Source organism: Ochotona curzoniae, unplaced genomic scaffold (genome assembly GCF_017591425.1).
Source record: "Ochotona curzoniae isolate NIBS_2020 unplaced genomic scaffold, NIBS_Ocur_1.0 contig_21, whole genome shotgun sequence".
NCBI lineage: Eukaryota > Metazoa > Chordata > Mammalia > Lagomorpha > Ochotonidae > Ochotona > Ochotona curzoniae.
This window is the reverse complement of record NW_024465322.1, coordinates 5,678,709-5,697,083: the sequence shown is the minus strand read 5'-3', so window position 1 is coordinate 5,697,083 and position 18,375 is coordinate 5,678,709. Positions and strand designations below refer to the sequence as shown.

Below are 18,375 nucleotides of genomic sequence, written 5' to 3'. Positions count from 1 at the left end.
TCCACTACCCAGGCAGCTAAGAGCAGCTGCTCCAGGGACTGGCACTGACAGCCAGAGGGAGCTGGGGGGAGGGTGCTTGCGTCATGTACGGGTGCGTTTAGTGTTGACTAATGACAGGATAAGTCAGTTTTGACCGGTTTTGATAAAGTTTAGCTGGTGGGTGGGTGTTCGGACAGGGAGAAACATCATTTGTGACTGGTCAAGACAACGTGAATGGATGTGGTAATAAGCCTTTCGTCATGTCGCCTTTGGAGTGAAGTGGTTCCTGTCAGGTCAGAGTTAGCGACACTGCTCGGCTCTGTCCGTGGGTGCTTCTCTGTGCCCAGTGCTTGTGTGTGCAGCTGACTGATCTGTCCATGGGTGCGTCTGTGTGCCCAGTGCTTGTGTGTGCAGCTGACTGATCCAATTCCTTTCTCCGTTGATCTTGCAGAGCCTGGCCCAACTAGAAAATCTGTGCAAACAGCTGTATGAGACAACAGATACAGCCACCCGGCTGCAGGCGGAGAAAGCCTTGGTGGAGTTCACCAACAGCCCCGATTGCCTGAGCAAGTGCCAGCTACTCCTTGAAAGAGGAAGTGTACGTAAGATTGGAAAGATTCTGAGGGGAAGACGGTGGCTTAGCAACGTAGACTCTGACTAGATGGGGTGGCCTCAGGGGGACTGCGCCTTCCTGACTTGGCACCGACAGCACCGTACGTGCCCGGTTGGTGACAAGAGCCAGGTAGCCCACCACAAAGATTGTTTGTGGTCATTTGTTCCTGTCCTTGTCACGACGAACATTTGTTTGTTTCTTTGCTAAGTTTTGTTCATTGGTACACTCCCCAACATGGCCTGAATGGCCAACACTGCCAGGCTGTAGCCGAGAACTCCATCCTGCCCTTCCACGTGGGCCGTCCTCTGCTGTTTTCCCAGGCACATTCGCAGGGCTCTGGGTTGGTAGTGGAGCAGCCAGGACTGGAGCCTGTGCTCTGGTGTGGAATGCCCCTTGTAGTGGGCAGAGCTTATCCCACACTTGACAGTGCTGACCCCTTACTTCTGTCTCTGTGCATGTGACAGGGCTGGGTGTGAGTGACCCTTCCTGTCCGCAGGCCTTGTCACCTACGAGATTCTGTTCTCTCTGGGTTTTCCTCTCCAATGCCATTGCCTTACAGTAAGTCTAAGGAAAATGACCTTGACAGTGAAAATGCCAGGAAGTTATAGATTTAAAAATGAAATTCAAACCTCTTTCAGCTTGAAAATGGCATGGCACTGATCAGGATAAAAGCTTGAACGATGTGTGATCTGGTAAAATCCCTGTTTTTGGCTAAACAGGGCGGGTGCCATGAAAGGACGTTCAAAGGGCTGTTGCGGAAGCAGTTGACTTGTCAGGCAGCTGCAGACACGCGGTCCATGTTCACTTCTGTGCAAATAAGGAATTCTTACATGGTTCCTTTCTATATGCTGTGAGCAAATGGAATATTTTGATCCTTCATAAAGTTAAAACTCATTTAAACACACATACAATTAGGATTGAGAATGTGAAGATGCTTGGGATGTAAGTTCTCTTTCTCACAAGTATGTTTTGAAAATTTTAATACTGTCATCCACTGTCCCCAAACTAGAGCTGCTGAAGAGCGAGTTTGGGCAGTAACCACGGCATGAGGGAGGTCACGCTAACCGTTTTTTTTCCTCCTCGTGTCATTCTGTCGTCAGGTTTGAGATCTATGACAAGGATTTTGAGGGGAAGAGATTTTTCTGCTAGTCTGTGGTGTCTTTTTCCGAAAAGGTGCCCTCTGGGGTCTGTCTGAGGGAAGCAGGTGTCCGTGTGGGATCCAGCACCATCTGGCTGCTCTCTTGGGCCTCCTCATCCGCGGTGGAGCCAGCTGACCCCCATGCCGTCGGGGGCTCCTTTTTCCGCAGAGTGGCAGACCCTCTAAAATCCGAAAATGGAATAGAGCGGAACAGGTGACCTTCCCGCAGAGGCTGTGGCTGCCACACCTTGACGGTACAATCTGAAGTTCTTTTCTCCTTCTTGCAGTCTTCCTACTCCCAGTTACTGGCAGCTACATGCCTTACGAAGCTTATATCACGCACAAACAACCCCCTCCCGTTGGAACAACGAATAGATATTCGTAAGTAGAAAAATGTTCCGTCTCTGAAAGAGTTAAGCCTGTTCAGCGGTGTGCTGGTTGTATCGTGTGTGTTTGCTTGGCATTGTGCTGTAGTGGCTCAGTGTCCATGCTGACCAGTAAAATAGCCTCACGTTGGGGGTCCCATTTCTTCTTGATAAAGCATTAACAGGGCTTAGGGTGAGTGACCCCAGCTTGCCATCTCGCATCCTGCTGTAGGATTGTCTGCTCTACGGAGTGTTTTTGTTTTGTAGGGAACTATGTGCTCAACTACCTTGCCACCCGGCCAAAGCTGGCTACTTTTGTGACACAAGCACTGATCCAGTTATATGCCAGGATCACGAAGCTGGGCTGGTTCGACTGTCAGAAGGACGACTATGTCTTCAGAAATGCAATCACGGACGTCACCAGGTTTTTGCAGGTACAGTATGAGTACAGCATGTACGAGGGAATGTCTGCACGCAGTCGGCTGCAGGCGTGCCTGGGTTTTGTGTGGTTTTAATTCATTGCAAGGTAGCAATAACTCGTCTCTAACAGATGGACATTTAGACTGTGGTAGGATGGACATTTTGCATGTTTGTAGTCTCTGAATTCCTGGCCTGGCCTTGGAATTGATCAAAGGATGGTATCTGCCTTTCAAACGTACTTCCAAATCCCCTCAAAAAAGACCTAGTTGTGCTAACAGATTGTTAAATTTTTTGTTTGTCCAACTTGAAACTAAAAAGTAAATATCTCATTATTTCATTTATGAGAGTAGGCAGATTTTCATTTTATTTTACTAATGTATTTTTCTGTGACCTTCCTATCTATGCCTTTTTAAATATTTTTATTTTACACACACACACACACACACATGTACATACCTATGAATTAGCAGGAAGACAGAATCGGGAGCCAGGCAAGGACTCCCTCCCAGGCCAGTAGGAAGTGCGGGCACCCCAAACACCCTCCCCTGCCAAGGATGTAAGAACTTCTTTGAAAAGGTAGAGTCAGCACACCTCAGTTGGTCACAGCAGCGAGGGCCACGCCGGGCCTAAGCCAGGAGCCTGGAACTCCAGCCAGGTTTGCCACCAAGGCCCAGTGCTTGGGCCATCCTCCACTACAGGGTTGGAAAGTGGAGCAGGCAGGATACGAACCAGCACTTACTTAGGACACTGTCGTAGAAGGCGGCAGCTTAGCGCACTGTTCCACATTCCAAGACTGTGCCCTGTTTCTGATCCTCTGCCCCTGTCTCACTGTTGTGCGTGGTCTCTCTGTAAGTTGAGCTCATTCATCATTTACCTTGACTCTCTGCTTTGCAGTGTATCATTTGATGATATGCAGGCTGTGATACTTAAGGGGATTTTTGAAATATGGAAGTTTAAATTGTTCAGTGAAGGCAGATTGAGCAGCCTTCCTTTATGGCAGTTAACTTTTATGTTCTGTGAAGCACTGTAACTCCTTGCTGCCTCATCCAGGCAGTTTTATCGATGACCTAGGGGTCTGTCATTCCAAAGTGTGAGTGCTCACGCCAGTTCTTCCTGCCTTCCGTTTCCCTACCCAGGATAGCGTTGAGTACTGCATCATCGGCGTCACAATTTTATCTCAGCTAACCAATGAAATTAATCAAGTAAGTGCTACAGCCTTCCTCACTGAAGTAAGTGCCGTGTCGTCCCCGGTCTTGGTGTCTCGCCGTGTTGTGCGCTTTGGCGGTCAGTGCTGATGCCTTATGAAGCACGGCTCCCAGGATTCCTCTGGACGTGCAGGCCGCCTGTCTGTCCTGGTCACTTCTCTCCTCAGAGGGTTTTGCCCTCCCGTCTCCTCCGTGCCTTGGTTAGTTGAGGTGAAAGCCATCGTGAAATACCACCTGCCTAACAGGAGAGAAGGAATCCGAAGGAACAAGCCAGAGGAGTGAGTGTCAGTCGTGGCCCCCTGCTCCCGTGTGCCCTCTGGGCAGCGCAGCTGCACGGCCGCTGGCATCGCTGGCAGTTACCCGGCTAGAATGCAGGAAGCATTCTGCTGGAAATGCCAGTTAATGTTTGGGGTAATTGTTGGCTGTCACGGAGTGCTACAGAGGAGACACCGCTGGCCTCCCCCGCCTCTCCCTTCTCTAGCCAGGATTTTTTCAGTCGCTTACTTTTGTAATTATTGAACAGGCCAACATTAGTGTTAGTTATAACATCCAACCTTAAGCTGTCAGCACATTAATGCTGAAGAGTCACCGCTGCTGCTGCTCTTCATCGTGCAGGCATTTCATTAACGTCAGATACCTTAAGTGTTCCTGCTTCCCGCCTGCTCAGCCCTGCGGTCTGATCTGGGTCCCAGGCTGTCCTGTGAGCAGCAGGTCCCAGAGCAGTGACGGCTGACAGCACAGCACGTTTGCGGACTGGATTCGTTCTCACAGCCCCCCGTGATGCAGGCACGGGGCTGGGGAAACCGAGGCATTGAAGGTTCCATAGTTTGCCCCTGAGGTTTCCCAGTTGGAAGCAGGGATGTCTGGATTCGGACCCAGCTCGTCCTCCAGAGCCCGCGCTGATGACAGCTGGTGTTCAATGTAATTCTTGTTAGGTTTGTCGTGGGTGGGAGAGCATGCGTCAGCTGAACACAGCACGCTTGGGCTCAGTGTTAGCTTGACCCAGCAAACGCGCCCATGTTAGTATAAAAAACTTGTGTTTGTCTTTCTTGAGAAAATGATGCAGCTTTGTCTTATATGTGTAACATTATGTTCAGTCTGATTATTCAAGGACATATAGAATATTATATATGACTGGAAACCCTTACTTGTTAATATATACTATATTGTTAGAATAGTAAGTGACGTGTGTTAGCAGTGACCCTGAATCTGGAATTGGGAAGGTTTTTGGTTGTCGGTAATTCAAAGAGATAAATTCAAATGAGAAAACATGTTACTATTACCATTCCTATGTGAACATAGAAATAAAATCAGAGAGGACTCAGTTATTCATCAGAAATATAGCTGCATTACTTGTAAACGTGGCTAAGGCGTTTATCCCCCTTTTGGATAAATTGGCCTATAAATAGAAGAGGTGGAAGCTTCTGGCAGGTCGCTAGACTAAATTCCCTTGGGAACCCTGAAATTCTTCCTGCCACTTGCTGAGCGCTTACTCTGTACAGTACGAGGCATAGCAGAGAAGCAAAGGGTTTGATCCTTAGCCACAAGGACAGTTCAGTACTACAGTAAGGGCAGAGGAAGTGAGAGAGCAACAGCTGTTTGGACTAAATTGTCGCTTTCGACGCTGTGTTGCATTGGGTCGGAGAAGGAAGACAGTTGGTGTACAGGCATGGTCCTTGCTCTTCAGACCGTGGCTGTAGTTGAGGTCCCTCCTGCTGTGTTCTGCTGGAAGCTGGAGAGACGTGACACGCTGGTTACCAGGAGCAGCTCAGCACCTCTGCATCGTCTCACTAACCTTGGCTTAGCAATAACTGAAATCTTAGAAATGGATTTTGTGGTTGTGTTGTTCTGTTGGAAATCTTCTGTTTATCTGAAGTCTACATGAAAAAATTTTTCTTCTTAGCAATTAATTCCAAACTGTGCATTGGCTTTTTGTTTTCTTCCCAGGCAGATACCACCCATCCTCTGACCAAGCACAGAAAAATAGCCTCCTCTTTCCGGGACTCGTCATTATTCGATATCTTCACGCTTTCCTGCAACTTATTGAAACAGGTGAGCTCGTGCTGCCCAGTTCGCTCTGCACATAGTTCCTAACCGACCGCTGAGACTCTGTCCTCTTCCCTCACGTGACACACATCTCAGAGTTGGGAAGGAAGTTACAGAGTGACCACTGAAGTTAGAGACACGGTGGGTGATTTTCCTGTGAGAAGCAGTATGTGGACCCTTACCCCAGGCTCTGTTCTTAAAGGAATCCAGTCTGCCACAAAGCTTGAATTCTTGTTGTTTGATACAGTCTGCCCACGTGGGGTGACAGCATGCTGGCCTTCTGGCGTCTGGCTTGTTGGCTCTGAGAGCAGGTTCAGATGCAATGTTAGAGGCAGAGCGAGGCTCTCCTTCCCGCGCCCTGCTGGGTTCACAGCGGCAAATAAAGCAGCAACATCTGTAAGGGAAGGGAGCGTGCATATTCAGCATCCATTTAGACTGAGGGAGCTAAGGGGTAGACAGTAGCACATAGGAGATTACCTGCTTGGAAGCGGAGCGTTGGCGTGTGTGTGTGTTGAGGGTGCCCTGCGTTTGTAGCTGGGTTGGGCTCCGTGCTCCCTGTGGGCACTGCCTGGCATTAGTGTCTGACTGCTGGTCATTTTGTGCTTTATGTTTATTCCATTGTCCCTTCAAATACTATTTGTGTATTTTTCACTCATTTTTTAGCTCAGAACTCCTAGACACTCCTCAGGTTAGGCAGGCCGTCTGGCAAAAGCTGTTGAAGTCCCTGGGGGAAAAGCTTGGAGAAAACTTAAGATGTTCTCAAAGACTGGTCATGAGCAGGCTGGCGTGTGAGCTCTGAGGCCCAGCTGCTGTGGTGTTGATGGTACTAGTGACCGACCACACCCCACATTTCCCTAATTCCCTGTGGCCCCTTTGTCTACACCGTGGAACAAACATGTAAAAAGGAAGCTTTCTTTACATGTCGGCTTCATGATTCTGATAGGGGCTGGGCAGTTTCACAATAGCAGTAGGTGAGAGAAAGTAGCAGTTTCGCAGGGTGGCTTCATTTTTCTGGCTTAACCACCTTATCACAAGCCCAGGAACAAGCTGATCGAGGAGGAGTGATTGTTTGGGGCTCATTACATGGTAACTTTTACAGGCTTCGGGGAAGAATCTAAACTTGAATGATGAAAGTCAGCATGGCTTACTCATGCAGCTGCTCAAGCTCACGCATAACTGCCTAAACTTTGACTTCATCGGCACCTCCACGGACGAGTCCTCAGACGACCTGTGCACGGTGCAAATCCCCACCAGCTGGAGATCAGGTGACAGCACGCGCAGCGCCCGGGGAGGGAGGGGGGCCCCGTGTGCTCTGGGGAAGCTCAGAATTGGCTGGTGCTGGAGTGCTGGCGGGCGGGGGACTGGAGGCCGGGAGGGGGTCCTACAGACACCTGCCGGGGGAGAAGCTCTAGTTACCGAGGGACACTAGGTGTGGGTTTTACCTCTCGCTGTCATTGCCCAGGTAAGCAAAACGGCACAGCAGAACTTGGGCTTTTATGTAAAAACATAAAATTCTTGGTTTGAAGTTTGAAAAGAACTATTTGGATTGTCTAAAGTTCCCCAAGAATTACAAGGAATGTTTCTTTACTTTTTTTTTTTTTTTTAATTTTATGGTACAATTCCATAGGACCTAGGATCTCCCCGCCCCACCGCTTTCTGATTTGCCCCGTATTGTTACAGTAGTATAGTCCTTCATAAGCAGTCATACGTCCATCAGTCTGTTACTTAAGTGTTCCCTGACATTACTGGTACAGAGTCAGACAGTTCATCCCGTTGTCCAGATGTGTCCAACAGTTTTGTTGGGAGTCCATCTTTGATTTGGAAGTAGGGATGCGTACTGTATCTTCATATCTGCATATGGTAGTCTCTATTACACCATCACTATACATTCCTTTAAATAAGAAGCCATGAAACAAAGTCAACAACAGGTGTGAAGGTAAAAAAAAAAATTACAGCACCATGGAGCTGAAAAATGTGCAGCTGAATAAACAATACATGAGTGAAGAAAATACAAAACCCTCTTGGGTAAAACGAAGCCGCCGTGCGATCCGTGAGCCAGCCATAGGAGTGCTTCTTAAAGGAGCCAAGACCGATACACACTCCTTAAAAGGAAATGGAAGACAAAAGCTCCTGTTGGTTTATCACTTTCTAAGGAAATATCTGCAAGCAGAACCGTCAGAAGGGTCCACTGACTCATTTGCTGTGGGAAGTATGAGCAGCGGTGGCTGACACGCTCGATAATGTGACAACCTTGGTCTTTTGTAGCGTTCTTGGATGCTTCGACTCTGCAGCTGTTTTTTGACCTGTATCATTCCATCCCTCCTTCATTTTCACCTCTGGTGAGTCAGGCCCAATTTCCAGGGGGAGGGTTATTTGTAGAGGGAAGCAGTGTTGAATGAGTTTCTGTTCATTTGCTGCATGAAGCCATAGAAATAAGGCAGAGATAATGCGGTCAGTTCTCGCCTTTGGAGGTTAAACTTGTGGCCCCGGGGTGCTGACAGTAAAACATAGTGGTTTCTAAATGGTTATTGTCTGCACACAGCTACTGCGGACAGTGAATTGGTTTGCTGTCATCTTGGTCCCTTTCCTTTTTTCCTCTTTGAGATTGATTGATTGGTTTGTTTGTTTGAAAGTCATAATGAACAGAGAGAGATCTTCCGTCTGCTGGTTCGCTCCCCAGGAGGCAGCAGTGGCCGAGCTGGGCGGGCCAGAGCCAGGAGTTTGCTCCAGGTCTCCCACATGGATGGCAGGATCCCTAGCACTTGGGCCGTCCTCTGCTGCTTTTCCAGGCACATTAGCAGGGAGCTGGATTGGAAGTGGAGCAGCTGGGACTTGAACCAACACCCATATAGGATGCCAGTGCTGGAGGCAGCAACTTAGTTCTCTATACCATGGGACTGGCTTCCTCATCTTGTTTCTTTTTTTTTTTTTTTTTTTTTTTTTTAAGATTTATTTTTATTATTTTTTATTGGAAAGGCGGATATACAGAGAGGAGAGACAGAGAGGAAGATCTTCCTTCCGATGATTCACTCCCAAGTGAGCACAACAGGTCGATACTATGCCGATCCGAAGCCAGGAGCCTCTTCTGGGTCTCCCACGCGGGTGCAGGGTCCCAAAGCTTTGGGCTGTCCTCAACTGCTTTCCCAGGCCACAGGCAGGGAGCTGGAAGGGAAGCGGGGCTGCCAGGATTAGAACCGGCGCCCATATGGGATCCCGGGCGTGCAAGGCGAGGACTTAACCACTTGCGCCACCGCGCCGGGCCCCTCATCTTGTTTCTTAATGCTTCACCTCAGATTCCCACGGACTGGAGCTTCACCTGAGGTGCTGGTGGAATCAGTAAGATTTGTTTCCACTCAGAAATCTTTTGAAAATGCTGCAGGCATACATTACATAGTAATAATGGAAGGTTATTTGCTCCGTTGCCCTAGTAACATTAAAAATTTTGTCCTAATGTATTTCTCCTTTAATGTAATAATTGACGTCAAATATTGAAATCCATGCAGATTCTAAAATAGTATTTCACATATCTCAAGTGCTCCAGAAAACGCAGGGAAATCCTACAGAGACCTTGGCTATTGTTGACAGAGGTCAGCCTCCTGGGAAGCAAAGTGGGATTGGGAAGGGCAGAAGAAAGATCTGGTAGGGCAAGCAGAGAAGGGAGGGGGGAGTGTTCAGTGCAAAAGCTGACTTTTCCGGGCTTTTTCTGGCATGGTTATTTCATCATGGTATCATGTACAAAACCTTGATTAAAACCAGAAGATAAAAATAAATCTGAAGCTTTATTTTAAATTATAAACTGAATGGATGTTTTCAATATGTAGTAGGTTAATAAGAATCAGGAAGAGACATTTGCCCTGGTGGGTAAGCTCCCATCTGGGCCACCCACATCTTGTGTCAGACAGGGTGCCTAGGTTTGAGCTCTGGCTTTGTCCGATTCCAGCTTCCTGCTGATGCGCATTCTGGAAGCCAGCAGCTGATAGGCCAAGTGGTTGGGTCCCTGCCACTTGTTCGAGGCCTGGAGAGTTCCCACGTTGTGACTGGCTGCTCCAGGCCGACGGGGAGTGAGCCAGTGGTGAATGGCAAGTCTTGCCCTCATATGAGTAAACTGAGTGGGGAGCACAAAGGGGACTCAAAGAAGCCACCGGAGTTACCTAAGAAAAGCACCTCTGAGCAGATTTCCAAACTCTGAATTTGGCTAGTTGCTTTTATCAACTTGGATCTCGTGCTGGTTTTTCTTTAATAAGACCATTTCAGAACATTATTAGGGACAGGCAGGGTTGTCTGGTAAAAATAGAAGCAGCGCCTTGTTAATCTGCTGTTTGTGCTGTGCCTTTGTCTCAGGTATTATCCTGCTTAGTGCAGATCGCCTCGGTGAGAAGGTCCCTGTTTAACAACGCAGAGAGGGCCAAGTTCCTCTCTCACCTGGTTGATGGTGTTAAACGAATACTGGAAAACCCACAGGTAAGACGTTTCTGAGAATTTATGTATGTAGAGGATCAGTGTGTGCATAGTTGTTGCAAGTCAGAAGTATGTCCACTCGGAAGAGAAGTTCAGTGTTTAGACGGTTCGTGTGATCCTGAGCTGCAGGCGTACCCTGAGTGTCTGCCCAAAAGGTAAGTGCCAGAGCTGTTGGAAGGGTTCTCTGGGTGGCGGGAAACTCGGGGTGGAGCTAGGCTCTTTTAACCAAGGAACTGAGGAGAACTGAAGGGAGAAGTCTCTTTTGTTTTCATTAAAATTTTTAATGTTTATTCCTCAACCCACGCCCTGTAGGTTTGTGTTTAAGAGGGAAGGCACATGTTTGTTTTCCAGGTTTTTATTCCATAACTTAGTTGCCATTTAATGTTAAGAAAAGTCACAAAAAGTAGTTCGCGTATGTATACTTAGTTCACTCCCACCTTTTTCAAAATCTTTTAGAAGAGAGAGCATCCACCTGCTGACAGACCCCCAAAGCCTGCACTCGCCAGGGCTGGGCCAGGCCAGAGTTTGGGAGCTGGTGCAGGTCTGCGGCAGAGCTGGCGTGGAAAGGCCTGAATGCTCACCATCCTCTCCTGCCTCTCGGGTTACACACTGGCAGGAAGCTGGATCGTTGGCTGAAGTCAAAGGGATGCAGGAGTCGCAGGTGGCCCCTGACCACTACCTTTGAGTGTCCATCCTTGCTGCTGTGCCTGTGAAACACATTTACGCATTCAGTGCATTCTGCAGCGCGGCCCTGTGCCAGGGATGACTACTAGCAGAAGGTAGATGCAAGAAAGGCTTTGCGATATGTGAGCGGATCGATAGTACCAACCCTAGGTACATAACAAGATGCTGTCACGTGCATTCGCAATGGTATTGATGACCTAGTGTAAATACAGGAGGAAACTTGTAGCGTTGGCACCGTAGTTTAGTTGTGCTTAGTAGCAGCTTGGCAGATGGGCACTGCACCTTTGACACCGTTTTCTTCTGTTGACAAGGAGCAGGCAGGCCAGTCGTGTCTTCGGTGTTGCCCATTTCTGCCCTCGGTCAGCTTTACGATGAGCCTGGAGGACCGCGCTCCTGCTCTGCTGGCGGTCTGTTGGTCCGGCTGGGAGTCATTCCCAGGGTGACTGCCAGGCGAGCAGACAAGATGAGAAGGGAACTGCGCCATTGATAAAATGTGTTCTACAGACTGTACAGCCCTGTCATTTTCTGCAAGGAAGTTCCAAAACCGAGTTCTGCCTGGCTAGTGTCATCCCACGTGTGTGTCCTTGGTAATATATTGACTCGCATTTTATGTTTTATTTCCTCATGTTCTGTTTCCAGAGTTTGTCAGACCCAAACAATTACCATGAGTTTTGCAGACTACTGGCCCGTTTGAAGAGTAACTACCAACTGGGAGAGTTGGTAAAGGTGGAAAACTACCCTGAAGTCATCCGGTTGATCGCCAACTTCACGGTGACCAGCCTGCAGGTGGGTGTGTGCCCGCCCGTGTCGGCCTTCTCCGGCAGAAGCCCTGCTGTCACTGCTCGGCTTCAGCTTTACATGTGTTTACCCAAGGTGGTGAATGTACCCATGTGCCATGACCCTAGACAGTGGTAGCTGTTGTAGTCTTTGCATCTGTGTGCAGGGAGTGCCAAGGGGTGCAGTGAGAGAACCATGGGATTTTAAAGTAACATTTTAGATTAGGCAGCGTTTCCTCACAGGCCCCTGAAGAAAGCAGAGATGGAATGGGGAGGGAGAGAAGAGTTTAAAAAGAGCACAGGAGTGGGCCTTCCCACTGGGACCTGGGGACAAAGTGCAGCCGCCTTGGTCTGACTTCCACAACTGCTGCTGCCTTAGTCCTCCCTGGAGCCTGGGCACGTACAGTTCTAGCAAGTTCTCCAGAGTCACGTAACATCCGCTTTTCCTTACAATGGGGTTTTACTTCACAGCATAGAACGGCGCTCCTTGTTGCATATTTTATATCCAAACACTAGTAATAGTGTTATGCTATGCTAGCTAATATGCAAAATACAAAATGTAATCTAAGTGGGAGTGTGAGATTCTGGATTGGGTTATTGTACAGCCTTTGTTTATACAGCTGAGAAACAGCAGGCTCTGGGTTTTGTTTTGATTTTTTTAGCTCTGATTGTTTTCTGCTTGTCAGTTGTTGATTGATATCTTTACCTGTTGCCGTGTTGAGCCTGTGATTAGAAAGGAAATCCAAAGTATGCTAGTGTAAAAACTAGAGGAAAAAAATAGAAATAAGGAAGGCAGGGTGTAGTTGGGGAATGCGGCAGGAGTGAGGGCAGAAGCGGGAAGCTCCTGATGTGTTGTGTTGCTCTGGCTTCGGTCGCCTCTGCTCTGGCCGTTGCAGCCTTTTGGGGAGTGAACCAGCAGAGAGAAGATCTGTCTCTCTCTCTCTCTTTTTCAGAGATGTATTTATTTTTACTGGAAAGGCAGATTTATAGGAGACCTGGTCTCCAGGTCTCCTGTGCCAGATGCAGGATCCCAAGGCTTTGGGCCGTCCTCGACCGCTTTCCCAGGCCACAAGCATGGAGCTGGATGGGAAGCGGGGCAGCTGGGACATGAACCGGCGCCCATATGCGATGCTGGCACCTGCATTCCAGTGGAGCCATCACACTGTCCTCAATAAATGAATTTTAAAACAAGAAGCAGTCCAAGGAAAGTAGCACGAAGAGAGATATTCTCAGTACTTTGCTACTTCAAAGTCGATTAAAAATAAGTTTAATATCACATTAGTTTTGAAATCGTTGTGATTCAACAGTGTGTTTAGAATTTGGATCCAGCATGTAGACAGAAGAACATTCAAAGACTGTGCTTTGCCAAGGCCAGGCCGTTGCTCTGTCCGCATCTTCAACAGAGGAAGGAGCCCAGTGCCCAGAACAGTGACAGGAGCACACTGGGGAATGTCCTTACCGGCATTGTGACATAATAAATACTACTTCAGTGACAAGTGTCACCATTCCTTGGCAGTTTACAGTAGCCCCCGCCGTGGAGCTCTTGAGCGTCCCACAGCGAAGACAGCGTGGGGTGAAAACTCGACTTCAGAAGAGGGTAGGGCTGATCTCAGTCCTCTAAGAGTAACCAGTGAAATGTTGTGATTTATTTTTTCTCTCCTGGAAAACAGTAACAATTGATAAGTAAAACTTAATGTAAGAGATAAACGAGTTGAACTACTTGCCATGATGTGAAACAAAGTCCATCAAGGCTTATCTTTTTGTTTTATTTTTTTAATATTTATTTCAAAAGGCAGCGTTACAGAGAGGGAGAGAGACAGAAAATCTTCCATCTACTGACTCATTTGCCAGGTGGCTCAGCTGCTCGGACTGGGCCAGCCCAAGGCTGGAACTCTTTCCTGGTCTCGGGTGAAGCAGCCGAGATTAAAGCCGGCAGCCCCAGGGATGCCAGCACCGCAGGCAGCAGCTTGATCTCCTACACCGCAGCGTCTTTCCCCTTTGTCGTGTGCCTCAGGACTCGGGTGGACAGAATTAAAAAGCGTGCCCTCTGCTTTTTTTTTTTCTTGGCTTTCTTTAGCACTGGGAATTTGCCCCAAACAGTGTACACTATCTCCTGAGCCTGTGGCAGCGACTGGCGGCCTCTGTGCCATATGTCAAGGCCACAGAGCCCCACATGCTGGAAACCTACACGCCTGAGGTCACCAAAGCCTACATCACGTCCCGCTTGGAGTCCGTGCACATTATACTGAGGTAAGACCCTCCAGCAGTGCTCAGCTTCGCCTGGCATCAGGCTTACAGCAGATCACACGCCTGCCAGCCAGGGGAGGCCTGGTCGGGAGTCCTGCACGAACTAACGCTGTGCTGCTGGCTCGTTCCCTTGGCCAAGAGTGGCACTTGAGAGGAGCAAGCCGGAAAGAATGCTTTCTGTCACATCCGGGGCGGCCTCCCGTTGTTGCTTTCAGCCCAGGCGTCCCTGTGTGATTGTCCTCAGCACTGATTTCCTCAGGCACAGTGCCGGATTCTAGGTGCTCAGTGTGAACTTGTACAAGAAATTAAGGGGACAAGTAAGAGTAGGTAATCTGTTACCAGCTCTAATTCTAGCACTTACTACAAGTGGGTCTCGAGGCCACGGGGTGCTGATTGCATTACAGTACTGCTTTCTCCCTTGCCTGTGAAGCGGACCAGAAGCCTGTAGCTGAGGCAGCGTCAGGTCTTTCAACAGTGACCTCGCAAAGTGAAATGATCTTTTTGCTGTGTCGGGTGCATTCTGTCACCTGTTAAACCTGACAAACCTGTGATTCGAGTGCCCTCAGGACCAGCCTGTGCCGTCAGCTCATGGCTTCTGTCCGGGAGCATCCAAGGAGTGTTAGTGAGGTGCCCTGGGGTGTGGCTCTGGGTTCTGCAAGCAAGCTGCCTTTTCAGTTCCCTCATTTGTGAAACACAAATCACAGAGCTACTGCTGAAGTTCTTGCAATGACTAAGTGGATGTGAGTCGTGCAGGGTACAGCACGTGGGAAGCGTGCAGCAGTGAGCAGCTGGGGCTCTGGGTTCTGCTGTTGGCACACTTTGTGACAGTACAGAGAACTCGTCACACGCCATGTGACTATCTGGAAGCCCCCACGGCAGGACCTAATGTGTGTCCACAGTGTCTCATCCGTAATTCCAGAATCAAAGATGTGAAAACAGTCTTCTCACTTAAACAGCACAAAAATTCACTCAGTGGTAAAGCTTAACATGAACTGACATTAGATCATTTATAGACCTTGTTAGTATTGAAGCATCATTGCATTTAACTTGGTGTGTTGCGGCCCTATTGAGGGTGTTGTGTCGGGTGGTAGGCGGGTCCCGCTGCCTTCTCAGACCTGAGACTGCATTCTAGAACTCTTCTGCCCCAGTGGCCTCACACTGTGACTGTGCGATGCTAGTCACGGTAGTCGAGCACAAGTGGAAGCCAAGATTCTAGAACCCAGAGCTGGACGGCATGGGATGGCGAGGTCTCGGGCCTCCGGGAAGCCAAACAGCTACGGAGAGCCTGCTGCCAGGGCAAGGTCATTTTCAGTTTTTGAATATTCTCCCTACCTGGAAAGTCTTGGAACACATGAGCTTCTCTCAGTAGAAATAGGGGCTACATTGTGAAAAGAGAGAGAACGGTAGACCTGTCGTACGAGAGCTGCCTTCTTCCCTGGGACAGAGATGGCCTGGAGGACCCTCTGGAGGATACAGGTCTGGTGCAGCAGCAGCTGGACCAGCTGTCCACCATCGGACGCTGCGAGTACGAGAAGACATGCGCACTGCTGGTGCAGCTGTTCGACCAGTCGGCCCAGTCCTACCAGGAGCTGCTGCAGAGCGCTAGTGCCAGCCCCATGGACATTGCTGTGCAGGAGGGTGAGTGTGGACTTGCCTGAGCGTAGACACTAGAGGATGCTGTGGGTGAGGAAAAGCCACGGGACACTGGGAAGAGTAATGGAAGCCAGGTCTGCAGTGGGCGCCGTAACACTGGAAGTACTGCCCCCAGAATAACCCTGTCTGCTGGAGGGACGTTGACTAGCTGCTGAACATGGCGCCCCTGGCACCAGCCTACCCGAGCAGACTCAGTGGGTCAAGGGCGGGCACAGGGAGCCGTGTCTTCACGAGCCTTCCCCTGGGGGTGGCGCTCATGTCCTATTCCTGCTGCAGGACGGCTGACGTGGCTGGTGTACATTATCGGAGCAGTGATCGGCGGCCGGGTGTCTTTTGCCAGTACTGATGAGCAAGACGCGATGGACGGCGAGCTTGTCTGTCGGTAAGTACTCTGCAAGCCCGCTGTCTTCCGTCTCAGGCCGACTCCCCACGCAGAGGTCAGGCCTAGGGAGCCGGTGGCTCATCAGAACAAGGGACTGTCACGGATCCAACCGGAGACGATTGCTAAGTGCAGCGAGAACCTTAGGTTGTTTGCTGGAGAAACATTTGTCAGTGAGCCTGCAAGGAGGTGCTGGATACAGAACTAAAACTCTAGAAGCAGTAGCTCAGCTGGGGAAATGCAGCTGCTTTGGCCACGAGGGGAAATTAGTTCTGATATGGACACACGTGGAACTCACAGAGCTTGTGCAATCTCACACTGCAAGCCCCTACCCTTGCCCACCTCCCGGGTCTCAGGGCATTTTCTGTGTGATTCTCATTTCACTGAAAATGTTTAAGTGAGCGTTAACATTGACTGGAAACTGTCTTTTATTATTATTATTATTACAAAGTCAGATGTACATAGAGGAGGAGAGACAGAGGAAGATCTTTCGTCCGATGATTCACTCCCCAAGTGAGCACAGCAGCTGCTTCTGCGCCGATCCGAAGCCGGGAACCAGGAACCTCTTCCGGGTCTCCCACGCAGGTGCAGTGTCCCAAAGCTTTGGGCCGTCCTCAACTGCTTTCCCAGGCCACAAGCAGGGAGCTGGATGGGAAGTGGAGCTGCCGGGATTAGAACCGGCGCCCATATGGGATCCTGGTGTGTTCAAGGCGAGGACTGTAGCCGCTAGGCCACACTGCCGGGCCCTGGAAACTGTCTTTTCTAAATTGAAGGGAAGGAAAATATAACACAGTTAGTGATTTCTAAAAATTTACCTGATTTAAGGACTTTTTTTTTTATGCACACAGAGTTGTCCCATAAAGGGTTTGTTTTGAAATCTATTTATTTGAATGGCTGAGAGTGAGGGAGTTTTCTATCCTCTGGTTCTCTCTCCAAATGACCACAGCAGCCCAAGGATAGGCCAGGCTGCAGCATGGAGCGTCAGATTTCAGCAAAAGGTTCCCTGTGCGTGACGAGTGCTTAGACCATCTGCTGCTCTCCCAGGCTTCGGAGCAGGAAGGGCCCAAACCAGCACTCAGTGTGGTCGCCAGTCCGCAGGCAGTTCCTTAACCTGTGTCACACGGCACTAGCACGGAAGATTATCCTAATACAGAGATTTTCAAGGTGTTTGTTTGTTTTTTATCTCTGGTTGTAAATCTTGAAATGTGAGGACCACAAAGAATATTTTGTTTTATTTTAAAAAAAAAAATAGAACAGGCAAGATGCTGGTTAAAATGCCCGTGTCTCATGAGAATTCCTACGTCAGTGGCTGGCTGACTCCTGGCTCCGGCTTCCTGCTGACGCAGCCCCTGGGGGCAGCAGCGAAGGCTCAGGTGGTTAGGTCAGCTGCACCCACTGGGAGACCTGGCTGGAGGTCGCGGCTGCTGGTCAGCCCACCAACCCAAGACAGTTGCAAGCTCGCTCGCTCTCCCTCTCTGCTTCTCAGAGAGGTGAGTCTTACTGTCAGTTTATTCACTCTAATAACATGTACACAAACAAAAAAATAGCTTTTCTAAATGGAGGAGTGGCAGTAGTTTATACGTTTGCAAGTTTGTTTAGCATGTGGCATGGCTCCTCAGATCTGCTTCTCCGTCCAGTCTGTCCTGCCGTCACAGGCCTTGTGGCCTCTGGGAGACCGCTGTGCTCTCCGGGAGATGGCAAGTGAGGAGGGCAGCCAGTGCCACCGTGCCAAGGCTGTGTGCCCTTGCCCAGCGCGGCTCGCCTCGAGGGCCTGAGCCCATCTCCTCAAAGTCCACCACACTCTCTTTCTACCTCTTCATCAAATGCCCATTTGCCCTCAGGTGCCTTGACCCTGGCAAGTCCCTGCGGCGTTGTACTACTGCTGTTTTGGAGAGAACCAAGCAAAGATTAGTAAGAAGAAAATCTAATCCCTTTCCAGTTCTGCAGCTGATATGATAGTGTGTGTGTATCATAATGTGAATTGAGTCTAGGCGATATCCTTTAGACTGGCTCGCAGCTGGAGTGCAGTGACTGGGCCTGATTCGTTCAGGATCTGTCACAGCTTGTACCTGTCTTACACTGTCAAATGTAAGGTGACCCACTTCTTCGTAGCGTGCTTACACAGTCAGTCACTCACATTCCAAGAAAGAGGGGTCCAGGGAAATGGGGTGCAATCCCAGATCCCATCACTGCTCTTTGTCCTTGCCAAGTGCCACCGGCCCCCGAATACCTCTTTTGTGTCTGTGAACAAACAGGCTGAGAACTGCTAGTCTGGTCCCGTCTCCCTCACGTAGATGGATGAACTGGGACCGGCAGATTGTTCTCCCCAGGCCTCGCCCAAAGCTCAGAAAGACCGTTACCCCTCCTGGCAGCATTTTGCCATTGTTTGTAAGCTGGTTGTGAGTTCTTCCC

General features: G+C 49.3%; 1 protein-coding gene across 4 annotated transcripts in view; it reads left to right on the top strand.

Moving 5' to 3' along the window:
* The window catches only part of XPO7 (exportin 7), a 59,323-nt gene that overhangs the window by 24,630 nt on the left and 16,318 nt on the right, over positions 1-18,375 (top strand). For 2 of the 4 annotated variants that reach the window (XM_040971287.1, XM_040971286.1), the window contains exons 2-13: positions 431-577; positions 2,018-2,111; positions 2,363-2,529; positions 3,652-3,717; positions 5,668-5,772; positions 6,866-7,031; positions 8,032-8,105; positions 10,108-10,227; positions 11,548-11,694; positions 13,762-13,934; positions 15,376-15,569; positions 15,861-15,966. In XM_040971287.1, the coding sequence (XP_040827221.1) occupies positions 431-577; positions 2,018-2,111; positions 2,363-2,529; positions 3,652-3,717; positions 5,668-5,772; positions 6,866-7,031; positions 8,032-8,105; positions 10,108-10,227; positions 11,548-11,694; positions 13,762-13,934; positions 15,376-15,569; positions 15,861-15,966 (1,559 nt within the window). Of the gene's footprint in view, positions 1-430; positions 578-2,017; positions 2,112-2,362; positions 2,530-3,651; positions 3,745-5,667; positions 5,773-6,865; positions 7,032-8,031; positions 8,106-10,107; positions 10,228-11,547; positions 11,695-13,761; positions 13,935-15,375; positions 15,570-15,860; positions 15,967-18,375 lie in introns of all 4 variants that reach the window. The other 2 variants (XM_040971284.1, XM_040971288.1) reach the window with 2 other exon arrangements.